Raw genomic sequence first — 26,481 nt, 5'->3', positions numbered from 1 at the left:
GTGGAATGGCAGAAGGCGAAATCAATCACCTATCCAAACATCACTGTTTGTTATTCCAAATATTTTGACAATCGAAAAATGGCCAGTAAGTATTATCTGGAGGTAGTCATTTTCATCTCTTTCTTGACTAGAGAGGTGAAAAGGTGCAAAGCCTTTTTGATACAAAAAGATGCAAAAATAAGCCCAAAAATTAAAAAAAGTGGAAAAATGCCGTAAAAGGTGCAAATAAAATAAACAAGGGGGCATATCCAAAGCTAGTTTTCAAAGTAAAGCCAATTAGCTAAGTACCTTTTTAAAATCCCAAGTTTTGTCTAAATTTCGAACCAAATTGACGTAAATGTATTATGAATTAAGTCATGGAATGGTTTTCCTTGTATATTTTTTCCCTCTTTCCGACAGTTAATCTAGACTTCAGGCTTCCTGCGCTAAATTAAACATGGTTTTCGTACCGAAATTAAGAGGGCGTTTCCTTCATGCGTTAACCTCTCTGAAATACAGGGCGGATTCCTCTTTTTTGAGTTATAATCTATTTGGGGTGAATTTGTTTAGTTCTATCAAAACTTTATGTGAAATAATTAGTGGCCCAGGTCGCGAAATATTATGCAAAAAATGTGTGACATATTAAAAGTAATTTATTTAACAATCTACGGCGTTTCTTCCCCATTTTGTTTGGGCTGTCTGGCGGTGCAAATATGGGCCCCCATTCCTTGTGTATTTTTTTCCTTTTTCCGACAGTTGATCTAAACTAAACCTTCTTGATCTAAACCTAAACCTTCATTGCTTCACACCTCAGGGGGAGACAGCCTTGAGCAAAATTGCATTTTCGGGCCTCCATCCTCTCTAAACGTTCCGCCATATTTGTCGCATTGGATTTTTTTCTTTGCGGACTTCCTTACCGCTATTGGGAATGGGATTCCCAGCAGTTTTCTGGTTTGGTTTTTCACGGGGCTTTCTAACCGCTACAGGGAATGTAATCCCCAGTGCTTATTAATATTGAAAGGGTTATAATTCGTCTATTTATTACCTTTCAAAATTTTTATATGAATTTGGCCTACCACGAATTTGATGTTGGCAGACCGAGCTAATCCTTGAATTTAAGGTTGATCTGGTATGCTATCTAAAAATTTGTCCAGTCTGACTTGAAAAGATGCTACCGGATCAACAAGGCCTACGTATCCCTACGAATATCAGAAGGGAAGCAAATTAAAACAAATGAAGGGAGCCCGAGAAAGAAGAGATGTGGAGCTTCATTGTTCGAACTAGCCTGGATTTCTCGAAGACTTGAAGGTGCTCTCAAAACGCACATTAAGCCTCTACGGGTCACTAGAATATGACCCTAAACCCCTGGGTTGGGACAAAGCTCAATGGATATCTTTGAAAACGTACAATATCAGATACCTTTCTACCTTCTCTGAGTACTGTACGATCCCAACCGTTCTAACCTTTCCCAATACGAGAGCTCTTCTCATTCCTGTGATGTTCCTAGGGAAACATCTTTGGCTTGCTTCGACTTTGCAAACCTGCTGAACTCATTGGAGCCCAAATGGGTGAGGCGTATTTCAAGATGTGGCTGACAATCGACTTGTACAGAGTTAGCATCGGTGATACTATCTCTGGACTTAAACCGTACCGGATATATTCAACCACACATTTGAAAAGCGTTACCGACTTTCAACTGGAATATGCTCATTGAACCTTTCCATTATTTTAGAGGACTACAACCTAGAAATCTTTCATAGATTGAGACCGTGCCTCAATATCCTTTACCTCCATTTACTACGAAGTGGAGTATTTAAAGGAGTTGACCCAAATGTCATTGATCCGGAATTTCATTCCGTTCAGGCCATATTACTCTCAGTTAACCCAAGAGTAGATGTAAGTCCTATTGCAAAGGCTACTGGAATCTTGGCCATATCCTACCGAGAAACTAACTTTGTATCGTCAGCATAAAAGAAAGAAGACTGCAGTAATTACTAAGTTTTTGAAGCGGGCAACGAAATATTATAAACAATAGGGGCCCTAAGATCGAACCCTGGGGAAAGCACCTGACTTGACATCATGTATGTCACTAAGGGATCCCTCAACCTTAACCATTGCTCAGATTTGTATCCATTGAGAACTTGCCTTGGATCTCTCATGGAGTCTGTTAACTAAAAGACCATGATCTACCTTGTAAAGGCCTTGGCAAAGTCGATATAAACAACATCAACTGATTCATGCCTCTCTTAGTCCCTTAATAACCCGCTCAATATGTTCAAATCAGTTGGAGTCCGTGCTAAAACGTGCTCGGAAACCCGTGCTGGCTAGGGGAGAGACTTCATGAATATCAAGAAATTCAACAAGTTTGAAACTTCATGATCTTCTCAAAACCTTCGCAATATTCGAAGTGAGAGAAATCGGTGTAATTACTGGGGAGCGACTTTCTCCCCCTTTAAAAATTGGAACAACATGACTAACTTTAGTGAAGATGGAAACTTGCCCTGATCCAAGATGCAACGCATCAAGTACAGAAAACAGGAGGCGTAGAGCATCTCATCAGAAACTGAGATGTCACTCCATCAGGACCAGGAGAGCTGGAAAGCCTCAAGTCCCTGATGGCCTCTAAAGCATCTTGATCTGTGACTACAAGATTATCTAAACGCTCAACTTGACTAACCTTGTCAATCTCACAAACTCATCTCAGAGCAATGAGCTGTTGCTTCCGAACTCAGTGGGGTTGAAAACACACTGGAGAAGTGATCTCCAAGCATGTTAGCCATAGTATACATTGCTAATGGCTTCCCCATCAACCTCAAAAGGCCCAACAGAGTGTTTCATTTTTTCTCTTAGAGTTCGCATAAGAGAAAAAAGCCTTCGGATTCGACCTGACCTCCTGAACCCACCTTACTCTCAGTTTGTAACTGGTCATATTCGATGGAGGCCTTAATCTTAACCTGAACTACGTCCAACTTTTTTTGGAGAGACTAGCCACAATTACTGGATTCGAAGTGCTCTTCAGTCTTTTTGCTAGTTTGCAACTCTTTTTTGAACAAAGTCTTCCCATATTTTGGAATTTTTGTCCGTGTACCACCCCTATCGGAACACATTCAGAGATTGCTAAACTGGAGCAAACTTCCTTAAAAACTGAAACTAACTTATCAATGGCTGCATCTATGGACGATTCCTGTTTCAGAATTGAAATCAGGTCAATTTCTTCTAACCTTTCTAATAATCAACGGCGCAATGTAGATGAACATCGAACTTGACACTAGCCAACCGACCTTTTTGGCCGGTTTTACTCTAGAGCTTCAAGACAAGAAATTATTTATTAAATTTACTTAAGTTTTATTTTGATATAATATTTGATCGACAACGAATTTGAGTTTGGCCCCTTAAATATGGGGTTGATCAGTAATTTTCGTCAAAAATTTGTCGAAGTCAAAAGTTGTTCTACATACTCCCCACGAACATTTGAGGGCAGCAAATTGAACAATGATGGAGCCAGAAAAAGAAGATAGTTGGAGGACTTCGTTGATCGAAATAGGCTGGATTATCGAAGACTTGAAGGTGTTCTCAAAACACACGTGAAGTCTCTAGTAAAACATCGTTGGACCTGCTCGACCTTTTGCCAACCTGCTGAACTCATTGGAGCCCAAATGGGCGAAGCATATTCAAGATGCGGCTGAACAATATATTTGTACAGAAATAGCATTTTAATACTATCTCTGGACTTAAACGTGCATTATATCTAACCACAAGTTTAAAAAGCTTTGCCAACTTTAAACTGGATATGCTCATCGAACTTTCCATTATGTTTGAGGACTACTCCTAAATCCTTCATGGATGAGACTTGCCGAGTGCCCTTACCTTCGTCATCTAATAGTGGAGTGTCTAATGGCGTTGACCCAAAGGTCATTGAGCAGAATTTCATCCCATTCAGTGCCATATTACTCTTTGCAACCCAAGAGTAGATTTGGTCTAGGACCTTTACCAAACGACCGATTTTTGAAATCCAGACCGCAAACCAATTTTGTATCATCTGCACAGGAAGAGATACTGACATTACTACTACTAAGCTTCTGATGTGGAGCAATGAAGGTGATGAAAAGGAGAGGACCCAAAATGGAACCCTGAGGAACACCCGACTTGACATCATGTGAGTCACTATGGGATCCCTCGACCTAGACTAATTGCTTCCCACCACAAATGAAACTTCTTAACCAATTGAGAATCTTGCCCTGGATCCCAATCTCATGGAGCTTGTTAACTAGACCATGATGCACCTTGTCAAGGGCCTTGGCAAAGTCAACATTGACTACATCGACTAACTCATGTTTCTCTAGCCTTTCAATGACCTGCTCTATATGCTCAATCAGTTGGGAAACCGTGCTAAAATGTGCTCGGAAACCATGCTGGCTAACAGGAATGACTTCATGGATATCAAGAAATTCTACAAGTTTGAATTTTATGACTTTCTCAACACACTTCGCGATATTCGAAGTGAGAAAAATTAGTCTACAATTTAATGGGTAGCAACTTATCTCCCCCTTTAAAGATCGGAACTACATAAGCTAGCTTCAGAGAAGAAAGAAACTTTCCCCTGTCCAAGATGCAACGCATCAAGTACGAGGCAACAGGAGCAAGAAACAGTGAGCATCTCACCAGACAACTCGTTGATTTTTTTTATTTAATGCTTTACTGATGCTAAAATCTTTGTATGCATTTGAAATGTTGATTCATCAAGCTTTAGTTTTGTTCCATTATGTTTTTTGGCCAACATGTTGTTCAGTTATTGTACTGGTCGATTCGTTCAGTTGTCCATTGGGTCGAGTTGTCCGCTGGGTTGAGTTGTCCGTGGGTCGAGTTGTCGCTGGGTCGAGTTGTCCGCTGGGTCGAGTTGTCCGCTGGGTCAGTGCCGTGGTCGACTTGTCCGCTGGGTCGAGTTGTCCGGTCACCTATCAAAAATATTGGAAACCTGAACAAAATATGGAAAAATATTCTGGAAGGTTCCCTCAACTGTTAGGGAAAAAACTGTTAGAAATGGCCGAGATGAAAAGGAGTGAAAAAAAGTAAAAGAGGAAGAAAAAGAGAGAGCCAAGAGGGTAAAAAGAGAAACCAGCGCGCGGACCAGAAAACCAGCTTTACAGCAAGTAAACAGCACGCACGGGCTGGTGGAAACCAAGGAGGAAAGTACTCCCTGGGGTCAGACAATGGTAAAAAAATAGGTGGTCGTACTTGCTCGTGGCAAGCAACAGATCAGAAGATCGACGCCATTAGACACTCCACTATTAGATGATGAAGGTAAGGACATTGAGCAGGTCTCATCCATGAAGGATTTAGGTGTAGTCCTCCAAGATAATGGAAAGTTCGATGAGCATATCCAGTTGAAAGTTGGTAAGGCTTTTCAAACATGTGGTTGGATATATCGCACGTTTAAGTCCAGAGATAGTGTCAAATGCTAACTCTGTACAAGTATATTGTTCAGCCGCATCTTGAATATGCTTCGCCCATTTGGGCTCCAATTAGTTCAGCAGGTTTGCAAAAGCTCGAGCAGGTCCAAAGATGTTTTACTAGGAACATTGAAGATATGAGAGAGCTCTCGTATTGGGAGAGGTTAGAAGGTTGGGATTGTACAGTACTCAGAGAAGGTACGAAAGGTATCTGATATTGCACGTTTTCAAAAGCATTCATGAGCTTTGTCCCAACCCAGGATTTAGGGTCAATTGTAGTGACCGTAGAGGCTTAATGTGCGTTTTGAGAGCACCTTCAAGCCCTCGAGAATCCAGGCTACTTAAAACAATGAAGTCCACCTCTCTTCTTTCTCGGGCTCCTTCATTGTTCAATTTGCTTTCCTCAAATATTCGTAGGGTTTATGTAGGGGGTTGATCCAGTAGCAAGATTTAAGTCAGACTTGGACAAGTTTTTTGACTAAATTCCGGATCAACCTTATATTCAAGGATTAGCCAGATCAGCCAACTCCAATTCGTTGGTCGATCAATAATATATATGAATAAAAGTCAAGTATAATAAATAATCTTCTCCTCTTCAACTGCTGGGATTCCAATCCGGTAGCGGTAAGGAAGTCCGCAAAAATAAAAAAAAATAAAAAAAATAAAAATGCAAAAAAAGTGTGAAAAGGAGCAAATAAACTTGAGAAGTGGAAATGTGCTAAACTGGGGTTTACTGACAAATATTCTTTTTATACAGCTTGTCCATCCCTATAATCATGACACCTTGGGAGAGGATTATTCCCATGTTCCCTCTCATTGACCGTTTTGCTGAACTAGCTGAAATGATTGGAAAAACGTAATGTGGTTTAATGTGCTTTTATTGAATTATTATGGCAAAAATCTCAAATGGGAGTTAGTCCTAAATATCTGTGAAGGTAAAGCTCACTTTGGTACAAAGAGAGTCTCAACAAATAGCCTCTAGCGGAACGTTTTTTTCAGGTCATAGACTATGTTTTGAAGTTGATATTTAATTTCCTGGATTCTCTTAATACGGCTTGTAGAGTTTTTCTAGTATTTTCAGAATAACAAAATCCAGCAAAGATTTTTCTACCATTTTCAGGAATGAACATATCCAATGACATGGCGAATTACATGACTTTAGCTTTGGACTTTGGAGTAACCGAATACATCCAATTCATGAAAAAAAACAACGACTTCAGCGGTTTATTGTTTGAATCTAAGATGGCTCATTTAGAATCAGAATTGAACGAGATACTCAATTCCTCCAAAATGTCAATTCTGGATTTATTTCGAGAAGTGGCCATCAGGTATACATTAATGCAATTGAATGTTTGGCATAAAAGACTTAGAAATGTCACATAAGGTTATTTATTCATTTCATTTGATGATAAAATTTCAATCTTATCTTCTTGAAACAATTTCGTAAGTATTGTGCATGGGTTATGGGATCTCTGTTATTTTGAAAGCTCCAAATTATAAAAAGTTACGTTTAAAACAAAGCAATTGTAATTGTTTACATTCCGAAACAGAATTTGTTGTTAATGAATCACCCCTATGTAGATCGTGAACACATATTTTGAATTGCGACTAGGAAAAAAAACCAACAGTAGGTGCCTTCACGTTCTTCCAAATTGAGGTCAAAATGCAGCTAAATATGTCCTTTCACATGGTTTCAAGAGTTAGAGCAAGTAAGATATACTCAAGACTTTCTTTGAGTCAAGTGATAACAATCTTAAAATGTCACAACATGAAATCCTAAGCTTGGAAGGCCAATAAATGGTCATTTCATATGTTTGGAATTCACCCTGATCCCTGATATGTTACACAGTACTATACTGTCGCTTTTCAATATTTGCGCTCACGAATCTACGTGAGGATACTTCGTTAATCACAATTACTCTGCTTCGGAACTCTGTAAACAATTACAATTTCTCTGTGTTTAACCGTAATGAACCACGAGGGGGATATTATTTACAGAGTCTGAACTCCATACATTATTCATTACATTTAGAGGGATGTTATTGAGTGATTGCAATTACATTTCCGTCTGCAAAAGCAAAAAAAAATGCATCGTTAAAATTTTTGAATTCGCATGCTATTGACGTTTTCCATTTAACTCATTGATTTACTCCTTTGTTTGAACTCTCCTCCCTGAGGTGAGTGTTTAAAGGCTTTAAATGATTCTGAGTTAAGGCTTGGACGTTACCCAGAATAAGTATCGGCTGAGGACTTTCTCCATTGTATTTTCATACGGGTTAACGTACAAGCGTCCAGCTCTGAGGTAAGACGAGTAAGACCTTTGAAAACAGGCCTCTGAACTGCAATACGCATTCAAGGTACTCCCAACAGGTCCGGATGTCAGCCTGAGCTGAGGCTTTCTTCTTCCGTTTCCGTAGTGTTTCCACCGTCTTGATGAAAATTACGAATTAGCTGCATCATGACGTAATATGCCAGAACAGAGGCTATGAGGCATTGCAAAGGGGTGCATATGACCTTTCTAATCAGAATTGGGAAAGACTGTCAACCATTCACATTTACACCAGGGATGTCAGGATTACCTCGACTGCGTATTAGATTGGTCCGCCCTCGTTGAGGGCGATTAACCGGAAAAGTTGCCTTGAAATGCATCTAGGTAGAAAATCGAGGCCAGAATCTTTCTCATTTTTTACCGATTATGAATACCTCTATGAATAGTCCGAGTTTACATTTTCGCACATTTTGATCATCGTGAAGTACTAAACGAATGATCCTGTTGGCAGTTGCGACGACTTCATTTCCTACTGCGAGGTTCACCGCGAATTCTACGTCGCCACCGTCGCCACCGACAATGGAGTTGGCTCTCAAGGAACAAATCTCACCTCTCTGACTTGTTGCCAAGCATTCTTCACTCAACCTCCATTTTTCAATCAAGGTGGAACTTGTTTCACTTCCCAGCGACCCATCGTGGAAACGTATCCATCAATGTTCAGCTCGCTTCGAATTTGGCTTTCGGCTTCAGAGAGATTCGCACCTGGTTTGTGGCACACCTCGAATTCACGTTCAAGAACACTTAGTTTTGAGGCGTTTGTTGTTGTTTTTAGAGTTCGATATGCTATTCAAGGGCTCAGATGCAGCCGAGCGTCGAGGCGTCTCTTGGGCTTTAAGCACGATGGACCATCCGTCCCAGATCTTGAGCGTTGCTCCTCAACGAGCTTCAAGAGGTTCATTACAAATCATCGGATTGGAAAAAATCGAGGAAAGGATAAGTTTTCCACAATCTGATCTAACCATTAACTAACCTGTTTTTGTCTTTGCTTCCAGACCGATAGAAGTGAACTGAACCGGGAACCTTGTTTGAGCTATAATCAAACGTTTCAAGATTACTTTGGGCATCCTATAACACGGTTGAACTGTGAGGCTGCTCGTCTTCAACACTTTTACGCGAATTGCAGTATGTTGCCACTCTTTGGCTTCAAAGAAGGTCAATTACTACATCTATTGAGTTAAAAAGATAACTAAGGCAAATAGGTTCCTTGTTTCAACAGCGCCTGGATTTCCCCCGTGCCTTCCGAAGAGTCTTTTGAACGGAACCACTGGGATCGATCCTAATACCGCCGAGATGGTTTGTTCCTCAGATTGTGAACGTACAGATTTTCGACTTACCATCTCAGTGGGTCCCTTGGACACAAATGCCATCAAAACCTTCTTCGAGACACAAATTTCTAACCTGCTAAAAATGAAGGGTTCCATAGAGGGAAATTTCACGGTTCCGCCCATCTTTCAAGGACTGCAAAATTCTGAGTAAGTGAGATTTGAATCAATTCCAGTTGCAAAAACACTTTTTTTACAGTTTAGACTTTTTCGATGAAAAATTTAAACTTGCTTGAAACGCCTCGATCTCTTTCAGAGACACAGTGGTTCTTTTCTTCTATTTTAAGACTTTTGATTATGCCAGGAACCTATTGAATCAGGAGACCTTCCTCGAATTTCTGTGTAAGTGAACTCGCTTCGATTGCGCAAGGATGCATTAATTCCTCGTTCATATCTTTATGCCTCCCAATTATATCCGTTTTCAGCTAAAGTGGGTGGCTGGATGAGTTTGGCTATAGGGGCTTCAATATTTTCCCTCTTTGAAATCATCTATTTCTTACTATCTCTTATAAAAATCGGCTGTCGACACGGCCTCAGATTTGGCAGATGATTCCCACGTTTCGCTAAAGGATGTCTAAAAGGTCCACTTTCACCCCGTGTCCTACCACTTTCATTGTTAGAGTTTCCCATGGAAAGGCAATTGCTTTAATGGCAGCACCTATTAAAAAACTTTTGGAACTTTTGGTTTGCAATGGGGCTGCTACATCCTTCAGTTTGCAACAAGCGCAATCCCAACTCAAGTGCTTATTTGGGAGGTAAAACCAAAAGTCGTACAAAATCTAGAAAAAAATGTTTTCATCATTTGAACTGGTATAATCCCATTAGGTCTGATATCATTTTTTTTGTGTGGGACAGAGAATATAATCTTTAACAGAACGGCTGAGGCATGACTTGGAGACTTTTTATTAAGCCAGAAACAACGGACAAAAAGATCAACCATCCATCTTAATACATGAGTTCGCCAACAGTACTTAAAGGTAGGGAGATTGCTAATGATATATCATTTAGATCACCAGCTGTGACATTTTTGGGTGCGGAAAGAAAAAAGTGCTCAAATAATGGAAACACTGTCGTCCCTCCTGGACAAGTTGGATATCTGGGACAGCCCAAATATATATATATATGTACAGGGGAATTCAGCTTTTTTATCTTGTTTTTGTTGAAATTCTGTTTCTATTTTTGTCGGTTGTTCAAAGTGGTGTAGTTTGCCTGAGAACAGGAGATAGTAGGTTCTGTCCATTTCTTCATTTGATCAATATCCATCTGATGTCTTTTGGGGGCGAGAGTGAGTGTTAGCATGTTGAGCATCCTCCTCCACGGTACCATTCACGCCTCATTCAAATTCAGGCATCGATCATTGTACCAAAGACAGTTGTTTTCACTGCTATCGGTCTCGTTCTCCTTATCATCATCAACTGCACCGTCTTTTTTCAATCTCAATTGAGTGACACCTTTCTTCAACCTCAGCATCGAGACCGCATTGCTGGAGGGCATCCTCCGCAATCTCATCATGGAAGGTTTCTTCAGCCTCATCATGGACATGCGCTTATTCACGAGGTCGCCATTGTCGTTGTAATAGTGGATGGGACCCAATCTCAATGGAGCGGGTATTTCGCCTTCCATCCGAGCTACATCTTCCCCATTGTCCTTCTTCAAACGCATCATGGACATCTTTTTGAGGCGAAGCATGGATACGGGGTTTTCGCGACTGGTTCGGGGAAAGAGCACACTGCGCCCAGAATAACTGGCTATGTCCTCGTGATCCATCATAGGCCCTGCGCGTTTCTCATGCCTGGCGTAATAAAACGGTCGAGGTGCATTGTACCAATTCTGCAGGGGGAAAAAAGATGACGGTATTATGCGTATTTAATGGTAGGACTGCCTAAATTGAAACGTCACTTAAGGTTTTCCGATAAACATGACGCGTGACTAGTTTACCTGATTGAAGCTGGACCCCCGGCCGGTCCCATCAAGTTCATTACTCACGTATGAACAGTACTAGTCAGTGCAATGACCGATTACTTGTGCTTGTCAATTAACCTCGCCCGATATTGATGTCTTTGTATGTATGTATTGTGTTAAGTACTCAATATTCGTGTCTTTACCGACATTAGACCGTGTTTTTTCGAGTTCATAATACAATGTGACAGGGAAATCTTGGGCGAAGGAAGTAACACCACCTTTCTTTATTCTTATCAATCTATTCAATTCAAAAACCAAAGCAACCCTGATTGACATCTCCGAGATCCCATGTTAAGCCTTTTTTCAAGTGTTCATTCTAGCTTCTAAATTCATTTTTTGGAATGAGTTCCCAGTAAGTCATGAAATGTTTGATAAATAATATTTGGTCTGGTATTAGTTTTTAAACCGGTTTAAGGCATCCCTGAGCGTAATGTTGATCAGGCATTGTTTGTGAAAAAACGATCAAGATCCAGGTTAAAACTGAACAGAAATTTCAGTTAAAACGTAGAATCGGTATTTTAAACAAAAAATGAAAATGAAGGAAGCATGTTTGGCCCAAAAACTTTCCTGCCACATTATACGTACAGTAAGTGCGCACTTCAGATGAGGTGGAGAAGAGGATTTCCATTCTTGAAGAGCTTTCTACACTCGTATTAGAATCCAATCGAGGTGATAGTGGGCTATCGAGTAAGATCTATGACCACGATCATGTAGGATATTGGTAATAAATCGTTCTTACATTGGGATGGGTCCATTTCAGTTTCAATTTTCTTTTAAGAACTTTTTCCGAGAGAACCTAGGTAGTAATTTCTGGTTTAGAACAAAGTGTTGAGTAATGGGTAGTTTCACCTGACACCTCATTTAAAGGGTCATATAATTCTAGAATTATTTTGAGAGACCTCATCTGGCTTCTACTTTTAGTTTTCGCTCGTCTTAAAACGTTCCGTTTCAAACATTTTATCAGGCACATAATCAAATTTGATATTTCAGTTGAACTCGATTTACGGTTTTAATAAAAGACACTTCAATCATTTCGCCCTGGATAAATAATTTCTGAAAATTTCGCCCAACCTATGCTTAAAAACCTATCATTCCGTATGGTATGTAATCAAGCTTCGATTGTAACATACGAAGAAAATGGAAGGAATTTTGATTGTTATAAACAAACCAAAAAAGGAAGTTTCCAATATTTTGTTGGATCCCCGGGTAAACAGTAGTTATCCAGTTCAGATTTTTCAGATTTCGTTGCGATTTAGGGTTCAATGTCAGATTATGTGAACCCGAGAGACTTTTTTCGGGTCCGAGCAAGCAAACCACATACGCCAAAATAAATGGGGTTAGCAAGACGCGAAATATCTTACGAGGTGAGATAATGTGAGTGAGAGAGAGGGACTGGTATCTGACATTGGAAGTCCCAACCCAAGTGACTGTCTCTAAAACAAAAGCTTATTGACGGGAGGCATTTGTCAATATTCTCCTCTCCTCGCATTTTCAATTGGACAAATCTGTCGTCAGACGACATTGGCTTAACTGTTCCAACCAAGGGCAAACACTACATATGCACTATACTAGTACACGCCACACACCAAGTACTCTTGGACCAGTTTCAGGCATATGCTGAGCGAATCCAATTCGTAAGATGATATTGGAAAATGGACCATCAATATCTCGATTGACTCTTGGAACATCACGCTCCACTTGTGCCAGAGTGAGTGGAAACTCGGGAAAACGATCCATCGCAAAGTACGCACTGCAGCAAACAACATCTGCTTCCATACCAATTATAACATTGTTCTTTCGGGAAATGATTTGCTTTCTTAATTTGTTTTCAGTCAACATGGACTTTCATAAAGCATAGTTTTGACACCCATACTAATTTTTGAAATCTACCCGTAACTTTAAAATATAATTTTTCAAGCTAAAAGTATATACATGCACGACTGCTTGTTCGTTCTGACAAGTCGTCTTCTGATGAAGTTTGTGACTACATCGCAGACACTGCTCTGTACATCACTGAAATTTTCGAAAAAAATAGAGCAATGGAGCAAGTCCGGTTTCGATGGATTTGTGAATTGGGTGGCATTTAAGGGTGGCGAAAGCTCTTCATATTCTTTTTAAAATGCGGGCATGTGTAAGTGCCACAAGTGGACGTACATCAAATTTAGAACGCGGTTTTATTGGAACTTGTAATATATAGCCACCCACTAACATCCCAAGACAAATAACCAATTTTAGCTGCACCAATTATTAGAGAGCAATTGTAACTGCTAACAGCCTCTTTGATTGGGGTTTCCCATTGTACATAGATGGGGAAGCCACTAATCAGGTGCAAAAGGTAACCACAACAAATCCTTACTACTCGTCTTCTCATTCTATTTAACGGGCCAGTCTTGCACTTCATGCGGATGATGTTACATTGAATCAGCCCACTCCCAACAAATGAATGATATTCTGAATAGACTCCCATTAATGGGAAACTTTGCCTTCACTGTTCACTCAGCCAAAACAATTACAGGTTCCGGGTTCCGTAAATGGAGACCAACAGACTTGAATAGGTTTGTTCAGCAGAATAATGCGTCAAAGGTCATTGTCACTGATGGTATTCATGATTGTTGTCGTGTCATGCACACTAAATGTTGTTAAGGAACATTATCTAACAGAGACAGTTTCTTTGTTCGTTGGACCCACTTGGAGAAGCATCTTTTTTTGAGCGAGATATGATCGCAATACATTCTAAATTTCCATGCAGCATGTTATTACAGGCATTGATTTCTAACGTGAGAACCTTGGAATAAAATTATTTAGCTCACTTGAACCGGGTGGGTTTTCCATCAACTAGCTTTGGTCTATAGATAGAAAATGGAATATAACGTCTCGTGCTGATAGAAAAATTCAAGTCTTCTAAATCTAACAAATATTCTGCATCAAATGATCAAGCATCAACTTTATTCTAAAAAGTAGAGCCCCAATATGCTCCTACCATTTTTCCATCTGTTGTAAAGGTGGCGCCCGATAACTTCCTAGGAAAGATGCGAGGAAAATCGAACTGGAGACTCCAATCTTGTCAGTTGAGTATGCCCACCATTTGCTCCATTTTTAGCTTTTAGTTTTCGAACAATAAGCGTATGGAAAAGAACACAGCTTTAGACAACGCATGCAAATGCTTTGATGCTAATATTTTCAGTGGTGCTTTCCTGAATCCAAGTAAAATCAATCAAAACTATTTATTCACATTTAAGTTCGGTGTAAAGGTGCAGATCATAAGACCATTGTAATTATTTCTGCAACATTTCCTGTTTAAAAACCCCTTGAGCTGATGAGGAAAACACCTGTTTAGCGCTTCCCTCACGATTACCCGAAATGGAAATATGTCAAATCGAAGTTCTCAAGATTTTATACATTTATTGAAATCAAGGAACCAATAAGGGCCCTTATTTGCAACGTCGGACAGCTCAAACAAAACGAGAAGAGGCACGGTAGATTGCTAAATGAAATACCCGTGACATGCCATAAAAACGATTTCTTTTCTGGACATTATATGACCCGGGTCACTAATTATATATACGTATAAGATTTTGATAGAATGAAATAAAAACAACACAAACGCATTTTAATTCGAAGAAGAAGAATCGGCCAAATTGGCCCTTTATTTGGTAGAGGCTGAGTCAGAAAGCGCCCTCTGAAGCGCAGATCGTAAACCATATTTCTTGCAGCGTAAGGGGGCTATAGGAATCCATTTGTTTTAGCTGATAAATTCATGAACAATTCAAAAAAGCACATGATGTGGGAACAATATTTTTGATTGGATCAGAACACCGGTCAAAGCTTTTCTGTGCCTTTCGAAATATTGTGGAAAAGATAAACGAAGTTTGATTGATTGCAAGGTTTCTGAACAAGATCAGTAGGGGCACTTATTTGTAACGTTAGAAAAATGGGAAGAGGCACGGTAGATTGTTAAATAAACCGGTAAAGCAGCAAATGATTCTTTTAGATCTAATGACAATCCGCCCTAAGACGCAAAGCAAAAGCTACATAAAACGGTATGGTGGCAATTATTTTAAGACGTATTCCAGATTACTGTTCATTTTTGTATCTTTCTCAACAATTATTGAACTTGTCAGCTAAAACAAACTTGTTTACTCCTGGCTTCAAAAAATGCTCATGCAGATGGTAGAATCAGGATTTAGTTTGGATATATTGTCCATCCGGGCAACCGCGATGCATTCGTAATTTAGGGAATTCACGATATATCTCCGTTTGTCGCAAAGTCATTGTCCTCATTGAATTTCTGCGGTTTTCGTGCATATAGTCTCTGATGGCAGTACTCCCATCTTGTGGCACATTCCATGGGACCAATTTAGAGGCACATCTGCATCGTAACCTTGGATCGCTAGTTTTATGTCTTCCAAGTAGGCTTTCATTTTCGGGTATTGTTTTTAGTATACAGACAGTTTCTTCTTGATAGCATTATGCATGGATCCAATGAGAGAAGATTACTCACAAATGGTTTCTTCCCTCAGGAATTGGTTACATCTCTCCAGCCAATAGTAGACCTTTGTTATCTTTCATTATGAAAGATAACAAAATCATTTGGTTTTTCTCAGGGTTCAAGACAAGACGAGGGACATCTTAAGAATATATGGACACCGTTCTTCTATGCTCTTTTCTTGACACATATAAGCCAAGCTTGAACAATCGCAACGAGAGTGTTACATTGTTGCGCTCTCAACCTTCCTTCTCGCCTCTTTGATACAGGCAATACAATTATTACAATAAATAGCGAGACGTAGGGCGCCTTTACACTAGGATGGAAAACCGAGATTGAAACCAGTTTGAGGATTGAAGTAGGACTAGTGCTAGGGCTAGTTTTTGGTGTATGAGCCATTTTGTTCGACTTGAGTACAGTGAAAGAGTGGAGTCCTCTGCTGGACTCAAGGCTTACGCCGAACTCGCCCCAGCACCAGTCCAACTTTCAATCCTCGAACCAGATTCAATATCGGTTTTCCTACCTAGATAGCGTAAAGCCGCCCTCATACACGGTCAAGGAACAAAAGTACAACTTGTCGGCTAAATGTTAGCGGTCTTTCTTAGATCCTCTCAACATAAAATGGGTGCATAAAAGTGAATTATTTTCTGTGATTTTTGTATTTTTCTGTATTTGGGGTGCTAGGGTAGGAAGGTTAAATCTTGCCCGGCCAATGAAGCCAGCCATCACGTCACCCGTGTAAAGTTCTAATCCCTATCAAATTGGTTCTCCGTCTGTGGGAGTGGTTAGCCGTCTAAACGCTTCCTTGGGAAGAGTCAGGGAGGAGAATTGAACCCGTGACCTCTCTCATGGTGGGAAACTACGTTAGGCATTAAGCCACGTCTCCCCTCCTTCGTTAGACTGAATTAGATTCCGAAATCAAATTAACCTTGTCTCATTCACACCCTGATCTATTTCAATAATGTCATTCAAAACTTATAATGTACGTACACAGACCAGGGTCAACTACTTTTCAAATTCAATTCAGTGGAATTACACTTTCTTGGCATTTCCATGAAATCAATCAAATACATGCAATTCAATTTTAGCTCAAGTACGTACAAAGAAATATCAAAGCTGAAAATACACTTTGCACATTTTCACATTTGGAACCACAATTACATACACTCTTACAACTACTGTACCTTGCCAATCAAATGGGTTGTAGAAGTCAAAATCAACTCGAGAGTCAATGTGCCCAAAAGCAACAGCAACAACAACGGCAATAAATGATAATTGACTATCATACTTCACCGTAATTAACGTGTTTCTTCTAATTCAAGACAAGCTAGTCTTACTGAGACGAAAAAAACAGGGCCTCTCCGTGAGAGAATCCTTAATAATTTCAAGGCCTCGATACCCGGCTATAAATCTTCACCACTCATGAAATAGCCTCCAATTAGATCATTGACCCATTCGCGGTTTTCTCCCATGTCTCTGAATGAATTGATTTCTTTCTTGCGGTCGGACTTCACATCCTGCATGTCAATCCCTTGAGTATTCCGTTGTTTCTTTAACCGGATACTCGGCAAACAAGACCTTCATCATTTATTGGACTGGATCCCTACTACCCTGCTGTGGATAGAATCTAGGACTTGTGCACCTATCCGACCACCCCAATTGGATCAAGGATGGTATCTTAAATCCAATGTTGACAGAAAAGGTTAACCTCCATGGGAGATAACTTTTTGGTACACCGGATCTCTAGCCAAGGCATGAAGCTGGATCATCCAACACGAAATTCTGGTTGAAATAAATTGGGCAACACTTGAATTTGTTCTGGATTTCTGGTTCGTCTTTGTATGGCTAAGAATAGCTTAGAAAATAATTACGTCCTTGTACCAATGACATAAGCTTTATGAAAGAAGATCTTGGTATGGTTCTAGCTTTACAAAAATCATCATTCAAAATTGACATGCAAGGACTGGATCACATCGCAAGATTCGCTACCCTCTGGTCTAATATCTGTTAAAATATATCGTCATCAAAAAACTTCGACAAAACTGTCAAAGGCTTAGCAAGAGTCATCATTCTCTAGTAATCTTTTCGAGTGTAAAAGATTACTTTCTGTGACAAAGAACCTACAAGTACCTTTATTACGCCATTTGAGATTTGGACAAACTGGACATTTATCCAATGAATCTGGACCCTGCTCGCAACACATTTATAACAAAATCATTAAAAAAAAACATCTTTGAACTTTCGAAAAGATTCTACAAAAATGAATTATAAAATTGCTAAAGGTTGTAATCTTATTTTTTAGGGGTTAGATTGAGACCGGAAAAACGGATGAAAGAGAACCACTATGGAGGATTTTAGTCATCTTTTCTAATCCCTTTACAGTTGGCTGTGGATCAAACCAAGACCACTATTAGACCAGATTGGCCAACGAAGTGTTTCAGCCTGTAAAATTAGTGGCGCTAACGGTGGAAGACGTTTTTTTTCTGCCTAGTTAGTTTTGGAACAGCACTCCCCAGTAATTGGGAACAACAGATGGCCGTGGCATTTACCTCTTCTAGGTATTCAGAGTGCTTTCCTTAAAGTCTTGATTGAATCGGAAACTTCCTTGAATTGAGTGTAAGTGGTCAACGATTCTTTGCCTGAGAAAGGATGTTAGAACAAGGTACGAACTTCTAGAAATATGAACTGTGAATGGGCTTCCCGCCAAATTGCCCTACTCTTGGTCATAGCGACTCTGAGCCACTTTTCGAATCAAAGTAAAAAAATAAGGAATGTCGATCTCTTCAATTAGAGGCAGGTCATGTTTATTTCATTTAACTTGTAAAGTGATTCCTTTCAACGAAAGGTATGTTGTCAAAAGCTTATGTAGCTGACCGAGAGCAAGCCAAAAATTTGAATTTTATGTTCTGTTTACTACATACCTTTGGACATGCCTCCTAAGTTCCCTAAGCATAGTTTTGGGCTCAAACTTGGCCAAGTTCATCTATTCAACCAGATTTTGTGGTTGTATCATGTGCTTATTTGGAATAAAGAGAACTGTTTAAGATGTAAGAAATGTTTGCTTCCTTTCGCAGTCCACATCTCTAGAAGTCCGTGAATAAGGAGATGCATGAACCCTTTCAATGGCTTCTTTGACTAATTCATAAGAATTGTTTATGAATGCAGTTTTTTTGACAAGGATAAATGCAGCGTCCCTAGACCATGGAGAATACAATATCCGCCCTACATGGTTTTTAGGATTGGTTTTTGTGTTTCGGATGCATTTAGATTAGTAACTTGACTTTGTATTGGTTATTGGAAGTCTATGTTTAATCTCTATTTCAAGGTTTGATTTATTTTTCAGAGCTCACTCAACATTCATGAATTTGTGGTTGGTTAAAAACAACCTTTTTGACATTAAAGTACCGTATGTTTCAAAACAATGTTTCGTTTGATTGAATTCAAATATTAATACGCTTTGATGCTGAACAATTTGGGATATATTGCTTACATTTTCCGGAACGGTATCTCGGCTTCCTTGGACACAAACCAAGATTTGGGCCAGAATGAGCCCCAAGGCCAAAATCCCAATGGCCTTGGACCTCAGGGCTCGATTCGGTCCCGTGAAGAAACTTCGATCTACAGTCGGCTCCACTGGCACTGAATGGATTCCAGCTTGGTCTGAAGTGTCTCGAGGTCCAACCTTTGTCGAATGGACGTATCTTTGTGCCGGGACCATGGTCAACTTAAAGGCCAATATCCAATTGGAATTGCTTTTTATAGCCTTGGCGTGGCTCTCGATGACGCGGCTTTCGTCCGGGTAATGGCCATTTGATGAGCTCATAACTCCCCCGGAAAAAAGGCTGGTTTACCTTGAAATCAAGCGGAACCGAACTAATGACGAGACCGAGCCCTCAAATTTTGTGCAACGGCAAATGGCGGAGCAAAACGCCGGTAGACGTTACCCTTGAAGAAAGTACCTCAAAGATGAGCATGAAACTTCCTTTTTCAAAGCATGCACCAAGAACTTGTATTTCAAATTAGTACATATTATGGCGTTTGTTGCGTTATTCCTCATCCATGACATGTTCCTCATTATTGGTTATTGATTGAAAAATGAGCTTTCGTACATTTATTGTATTCTATTTCTTTCAAGTTTGGCTAGCTTGAGAGAAAGCAAACGGGGGTTGCATTGGATTGGTGGCAGTTTTGAGGCAACACCCACAAAAGGCATATTTCAACTGTTTGGTGATCCTAGCACCATTCTTTTCAGCACTGGGATGCTTCTTCACAAATAAAACCAGCTCGACAATGGCAACAATTAAAGAAACCAGAAGGAATATGGCCAAAATGATGAAAGCCCAAGCTGAAAGATGCAAGTTGGCAAATTAGTCCGCTTGGATATACAAACATAAACCTTCAAACGCAATCTCACCGAGATTTCCTAGATTCAAGGGGATGGCCACCTCTTTGCAGACTCCACTTCCTTCCACTTGCTTCACTGATTCTCGAGCACAATTACCCGCGGATGCCCACCATTTACTAATCAGTTGTTGCAATCGGCCGGACTCGCGAAGTCTTAGAAGCCCAGTTGAAAGAGCTGACCGATACCGCGAGCCTAAGTTAGATAGGTTTGATTAACAGGGTTCTAGTTAGCATTTTACGAATAAATCCTAAAGCATGAATCAAGCACTAAGAGTCTTTCTGAATCAAAAACGGTCCAAAAATTGCCACTTGAATCATCTGTAAATAACGTCTTATTGTCAAGCCTATGCTCAAAATAGTAGGAATTGAAGCACAGCATTATTTGCGATGGAGGTCGCCTCTATCGGAGTTATAAAGAAATGGAAACCTCCAACTCCAACCTCCGTATAGCCTTCGCATCGACCTTGAACTGCGTGGAGTTTTCGCCCGCCGGTACGCCATCTTTATAAGTTTTTGAGGACTTCCTTACCGCTACTGGGGATGGGATCCCCAGCAGTTCCAGACAGAAAAATGTATCTATTTTGCTTGATTTTATATTCACATAATATTTGAACCACAAACATGTCGCATAGCGATTTTGGTGTGATCGTGGATAGTGAACTAAAATTCACATTGAACACTTCGGCTTGCTGCAAGCGGGAGAACCAAACGCTGGGAATGATTCGCAGGAGCTTCACTACCAAGAATTCAAAAGTGCTCACCAGACTCTTTAAGACCCTACGTGAGGCCCACTCTGGAGCACGCCTCTGAGGTGTGGTTTCCAAGGTTGAAGGGCGATCAGGACTCACTAGAAGCAGTTCATTGACGATTCACGCACTTCCTGCATGGGGCTGTCAAAGGAGTCCTATGGGACAAGGCTTGAAAAAGGNCCCTACGTGAGGCCCACTCTGGAGCACGCCTCTGAGGTGTGGTCTCCAAGGTTGAAGGGCGATCAGGACTCACTAGAAGCAGTTCAACGACGATTCACGCACTTCCTGCATGGGGCTGTCAAGGGAGTCCTATGGGACAAGGCTTGAAAAAGGCAGGCTCGATATCCTGGTTTTGGGAAGGACAAAGTCGGATCTAACCCTTGCTTACAAATTTCTGACAAACCTTATTGATTTGGAGCGCCATCTCTACTTTAAATTAAGCAATGAAAAAATCACTGTGGCAACCAGAGCAACCACAGCCCGGCATTTCTGGAAACCGCCCTGGCGGCTAAATTTGAGGGGACCTATTCTTCACGTTACGGGTGGTGGGGGCGTGGAACAGCCTTCCGAATTCAGTTAGGAGTGCGAAATCAGTAAGGAAATTTAAGAGTCAGATTTCAGATTTCAAATTCAGTTGAAGATTTTAGAGGAGGAAACCAGTCCCACGACAATTTGCAGTTTGAAGTGCAGTTCTCATTACAACCATCTTTCCCCTTACAGTTTTTACCCTCTCATTCTCTTCATTCTCTCCCCTTTGTGATATATCTCATTTCATTCATCCATCATAGATTCTTTATCTGTGACATTCCTTTCAAATCGTTTCTTCCCTTGTACAATGATCCAAAACTCTATATACACCCTCATGGGAGGTTTGAGTGGAAGTGACAATAACCAATAATTAGGGTTGGCAGATCTGGCCAGCCCTTGCAGGTAGGGTTGATTAGGTATTTTGATCAAAAACTTGTCCGAGCATAATTTAAATGATGCTACTGGATCGATACCTACGAGTACGTATTCCCCTACAAATATTTGAGGGCAGCAAATTGAACAATGAAGGAACCCGAGAAATATTAGAGTTGGACTTCCTTGTTCTTATTAGCCTGGATTCTTGTAGACTTGAAGGTGCTCTCAAAACGCACACTAAACATCTACGGTCACTGCAATTGACCCTAATACCCGGGTTGTGACAAAGCTCATGAATGCTTGTGAAAAAGGGAGATAGTTGTAGCGCAATGACGAACGTGCGACCGAGTTATACTCGGGTTCATGGGTTCAAGCCCAGGTATCCCCCTCGCTCTAGTGGATATTCGCCTTTAATGGCGATCCTAAACCCCAGAATTGGCCCGCAATCACCGATGTGTGGTCCCAAATGTATACATACAGGGTGTGAGGTTTGCGGTGTTACACTTTCAAAATCTTTGAAGTTGTTTGCCGATTCCGAGCTCGTCTTGCAAAGTGATTAAAACGTCATTGGAATTGAATTGGGCAGATGATGTGATGTGCATCCCAATCTATCCAAATCCAGAGTGTCGCACAATTGTTTGAGCATTCTATAAGTTGGATCAATCGTTCGATTCTTATTGAAAATGTAACGCCGCATGCCACGCACCCTGTATATACAAAAATTTATCCAATGAGACTGTATTTGACCTGTCTCGAAATAAAGATTTAACAAAGAAAACTCACAGTGGCAAGCCCTTTCGTTCCTTCTCTTGAATATTGTAGAGTTCCATTCTATCTAAACTCTACCAATACGAGAGTGTTTTCATACCTTCAATGTTCCTGGCAAAGTATCTTTGTACCTGCTCGAGCTTTTGCGAACCTGCTGAGCTAATTGGGGCCCAAATGGGTGAGGCATATTCAAGATGCGTCTGGACAATCGACTTGAACAGAGTTAGCATCTTGACACTATCTCTGGACCAAACGTGCGATATATCCAACATGTTTAAAAAGCTTTGCCTACTTTTAACTAGATATGCTCCTCAAGCTTTCCATTACTGCAGGAGGACTGCACGTAAATCCTTCATAGGCACACCTCAATGCGATATCTCTCTATCTCTGCTCGATATTTTTACATCCATTATCTACGAGCGGAGTGTTCGATGGCGTCGTCCCAAATGTCATTGAGAGGAATTTCATTCCATTCAAGGCCTTGTTAATCTTTGCAATCCAAGAGTGGATCTTATTTTGGACTTCTAACAGGCTATCAGAATCTTGGTTATTCTTACCATAAACTAAATGAGCTCAATGCATTAGTGTTTTGTTTATGTTGACTTATGTCTTCAAATGCTTGACCAGGGTTTGTATTGTGCTGGTCCCTCCTGTACAATGCAACAAGGAAACATTTTAGGGCCCTTGGGATTGAAATTTGGCAGGGAGGGCGGTAATTGACTCCTTGGGTCAACGAGGTGTCGACATAACCCATCAGTTCGGATTATGATTTGATTTGCAGGTAGGTCCTATTTGTTCTTGATGGAACGCCACGAGGACATTTGTCTTATGGATTAAGGAGCAAAATACTTAACTTGTTAAGGGCTGTTGGAATAAGGGAAATTTTGAGTCTCTAGTCTGATGAATCATGTTATAGGAATGGATTCACCTTCGAGACAACTCCTCAAGCGGATATTGTACAGCGTGTGCAAAGCATACCCTAAATCGAAAGAACTCTTGAAAGCCATTCAAAAATTGGTTACAATGGAAGTCTTACCCTCTCCAGAAAATAAAAATTTCGATCCTATTCTCCAAGTGTTACCCTTGGTAAAAACTGTGCCTATTCAATCTCTTCAATCGAAACCTTTGCCTGGAAGAGCTTTCTCTTTCTTTCTCTTTCAAACGTGCATAATATAAAAAAGTGTTGCTTTAATTACCAATGGGGAAACCGAAAGCATACTGCTTGTTGGAGAGTGCTCCCACGCTATACAGGTCGCAATTTTCTCCTTTGAAGTAGTCGGCGGCATTGCCTTCCATGATCAATCCAAAGTTTCCCTCGCCTTCAAGGACCTTTTGGATGCCCTCAACGTATGATCCGACCTGGTTATTCTCAGGATCTTCAACGACACGTTCATAGATCTCTTGATGGATGGGAATGCCAGAATTCTAGATGAGAACGAGGAAACAAGTATTATGGATTAATGATCACGTTCATCTCACGCAAAGTTTGACCCTCACTTGTAGCATTGTCTCAGTGGACCCGCCTTGAATGACCCCAATTTGGAATGAAGAGTCGCCCAATAAGGCTTCAATACTGGGCACCAGGAATTGTGTTCCCTCGAATTCGGCTCGAATAAAGCCGTTTAAGCCGATGGCATAGACCACGAGTATGGAGATTCCAAAAAGATACCATCCGGCGGTGAGAAGTCTGGTTGACACAGTCTGGAACATGAATGTGGTTAGATCACCAATAAAAGGTAATGAGGCTTCTCCGAACCATCGTAATCAACCATGCCTCATGCGAGATGAGACTTTCGGTGATTTGATATTTGCATGGTCCACCCCATCAAGTAGACTGCTCCCACTATTGAACTTACGGTCACTAGCCATCATCGTGACGCACTATCCTTGCTTGAGACATTTACTACTCAATTGCAAAAGGTTTTCGAGAGCCGTATGTTTCTTTTTTGATTGCACAGGAATAGCCTACGATACAATGGATAATTGTGCTCGGTCTCAATAATACCTTTGGGGTGTAGTTTGATCCCCTGAAGAAGCACGAGAATTTAAACCAAAACGAATTGGACAAGTTGAACACGTGGAACACCTCAGACCATTGCTCATAAGGAGAGATTCGGGCAATAAGGAATAGAAGCAAGGCTGTGATTACGTATGCAACTCCCAAGAGAAGCCACAGGTCCTCGGTGAATGGAATAAAGAAATCGAACATGCCTCCGCCAAAAAGCGAGGAGGATTTCTAAGCAGAAAAGATGAGAATAATAGTATTAATTATGAAGATGAAACGTGGTTTCAATGAGGATATGAGGATTCCTTCTTCTACCTTGGTGACTATGGTGATCGGAGCTGTCATGAAAGGTCTAGAAAAGTCTAAAGCATCGTGTCTTTGAGAAGTGACTGTCAGATCGGCTGCGACAAAGTCAGCTTTCTGAAATTTGTAGAAACAAAGTTAGAAGTGAGATGTATTTGGGTGTCCAGGGTTGGCAAATAATAAAAGAACAGTGATCATATTTCAACAATCCCTTGGGATCGGCTCGTCACGTCAAGAGCAACAGAAAAGTTGAGAACAACTTTGGAGGGTTCCGAATAGACACATCATTTTGACAAACAAGGGAGGAAGGCAGTTGTTGGCAAACTTGCCTTCAATGAAGTTTATGTTCACCAGAAGTGAATGGCACAAATATCAAATCGAAACTTTTCCGCTTAGCTGACATGGCCCAAAATACCACAGTACATGTTTCTTACGCACATTGTCCTGAACCATGCCGACCAATCCATTCCATTGGCCATTGTCAAGGGGCACCCCGTATCGATTATCCTCGGACAGAACGATCGTATATTGGAAACCCATCATCCTGCCCAACTCATCCAAAAGATCCTTGATGAAGCCCTTGTATTGATCGTTGCCTCGCAATTGAGTCGAATCACCATCTTGCTGTTGCAAAAACGGTGGGGCCTGAAAATAATGGCAATCTAGATCTGTAGTGTCCCAACAGAACCCAGGGTTACATACATACGAGTACTGTATACATGGAATTTACTGTAACGAAGAAACGGGATCTTGGAGCGAAAAAGACCTCTCACTACTTTCCAGTGAACTCACGAGTTCATCAGATATGAAGATGGATTGCAAAAGTGCAGAATGCGAATGAAAAAGTTGCAGATCGTAACTCGGACGAACAGATCCAAAAGGCAACCCCATCGGAATACATAATGGTTTCCTTGCGTCGATTGGTTGAGTCCCAGAGATCGTTAGTTAGGCCTTTCGAGCGGCCCGGGCAAGTCCCCAAAGATTTATCCCGAAAATATACTAGGTCCTCGACAGACTTCTTACCATGATGGAAGCCACCCGAAAGGTTGGATATGTGACATCTCGGGAAGGCACCTGGGCCTGAACCATAAGTAGAGTGCCCCAAAGCACTAACAGCCTCATCATGATGCACTTTCCGGAGAACTTCTGAAAGTGTCGCTTGTTTTTGGTGGTGTCTGAAGACCCTGCACCTCGAGTACTGTGTATTTCCCATCCACCATGGGCAAACTGCCCACAGGCCTGCGATGCTTGCGATGCTAAGGCCTAAAAGCGAGCCTCAAAATGCAATGAAAACACCACGCCCTATCTTCTGTATTCGGGGGAAAGTGCTTTGGGGAACAACGTGTACTTTGAAATGAGTAACAGGCCGGCTTGGTCAAAAAAGAATCAGTTCGATGTCTTTTTTCCCCTTGTGCACTTAAAAAAAAAGCTGTTAAAGTGTACATGCACATGGTATTCGTAATTCAGAAGCCCGTTTAATTGAAGTTACTCCCTGGTCTCTTGAATGGCTTCAGGGAGTAACAAGATTAAATTGAGTTCAAGAAAGTGTTTTCTCTTGTTTAGTACGAGTTTTAAAAGCAAATTGGAACTGTAGTTGCTCCTCCGAGGAAAGCATGAAGTCATGAATGCGGCTTGTATTGGCCCAGAAGATCTCGGAGAATTGTCCTGGACGCTTGAACGCATTAGCGAAAACTTTCCAACTATTTGGGATGTCTCAAAATGGAGTGCAATCTCTCAATGGGACAGAAAGTGCCATGTTCAAGTTTCTGCAATCGTTGAGCAGAGAAGACTTTCTTACCCATATCTATGCTCGATTGTATT

At 40.8% G+C, this 26,481-nt stretch overlaps 1 protein-coding gene and 1 long non-coding RNA gene across 2 annotated transcripts; one reads left to right on the top strand and one right to left on the bottom strand.

The window, feature by feature from the left end:
• LOC131876896 (uncharacterized) lies at positions 1-9,960 on the top strand. The gene is made up of 8 exons (XR_009372829.1): positions 1-85; positions 6,550-6,757; positions 8,210-8,463; positions 8,531-8,910; positions 8,975-9,230; positions 9,337-9,422; positions 9,506-9,835; positions 9,906-9,960. It is a non-coding gene; the product is annotated as an uncharacterized LOC131876896 (long non-coding RNA).
• Positions 9,961-25,872, bottom strand: LOC131876891 (glutamate receptor ionotropic, kainate 3-like). Its single transcript, XM_059222428.1, has 9 exons — positions 25,684-25,872; positions 25,099-25,305; positions 24,673-24,777; positions 24,358-24,588; positions 23,850-24,053; positions 23,549-23,777; positions 19,943-20,125; positions 19,019-19,873; positions 9,961-10,910 (listed from the first exon to the last, which is right to left on the bottom strand). Exons 1-8 carry the CDS (start codon positions 25,783-25,785, stop codon positions 19,659-19,661), a joined length of 1,476 nt encoding a protein of 491 aa, XP_059078411.1. The 5' UTR covers positions 25,786-25,872; the 3' UTR covers positions 9,961-10,910; positions 19,019-19,658.
• Between the last annotated feature and the right edge of the window lie 609 nt (positions 25,873-26,481).

The sequence above is a fragment of the Tigriopus californicus genome, chromosome 2 (assembly GCF_007210705.1).
Source record: "Tigriopus californicus strain San Diego chromosome 2, Tcal_SD_v2.1, whole genome shotgun sequence".
Taxonomy (NCBI): domain Eukaryota; kingdom Metazoa; phylum Arthropoda; class Copepoda; order Harpacticoida; family Harpacticidae; genus Tigriopus; species Tigriopus californicus.
This window is presented reverse-complemented; position numbering and strand designations above follow the sequence as displayed.

What these genes read in the sequence shown, in the direction of transcription:
- LOC131876891 (XM_059222428.1), bottom strand. Translation starts at nt 25,785, where the DNA reads ATGATGAGGCTGTTAGTGCTTTGGGGCACTCTACTTATGGTTCAGGCC. An exon ending in TTCGGGTGGCTTCCATCATG is followed by an intron (nt 25,306 to 25,683) that starts GTAAGAAGTCTG and finishes CATTATTTTCAG; the next exon opens with GCCCCACCGTTTTTGCAACA. An exon ending in CCACTGAGACAATGCTACAA is followed by an intron (nt 23,778 to 23,849) that starts GTGAGGGTCAAA and finishes GTTCTCATCTAG; the next exon opens with AATTCTGGCATTCCCATCCA.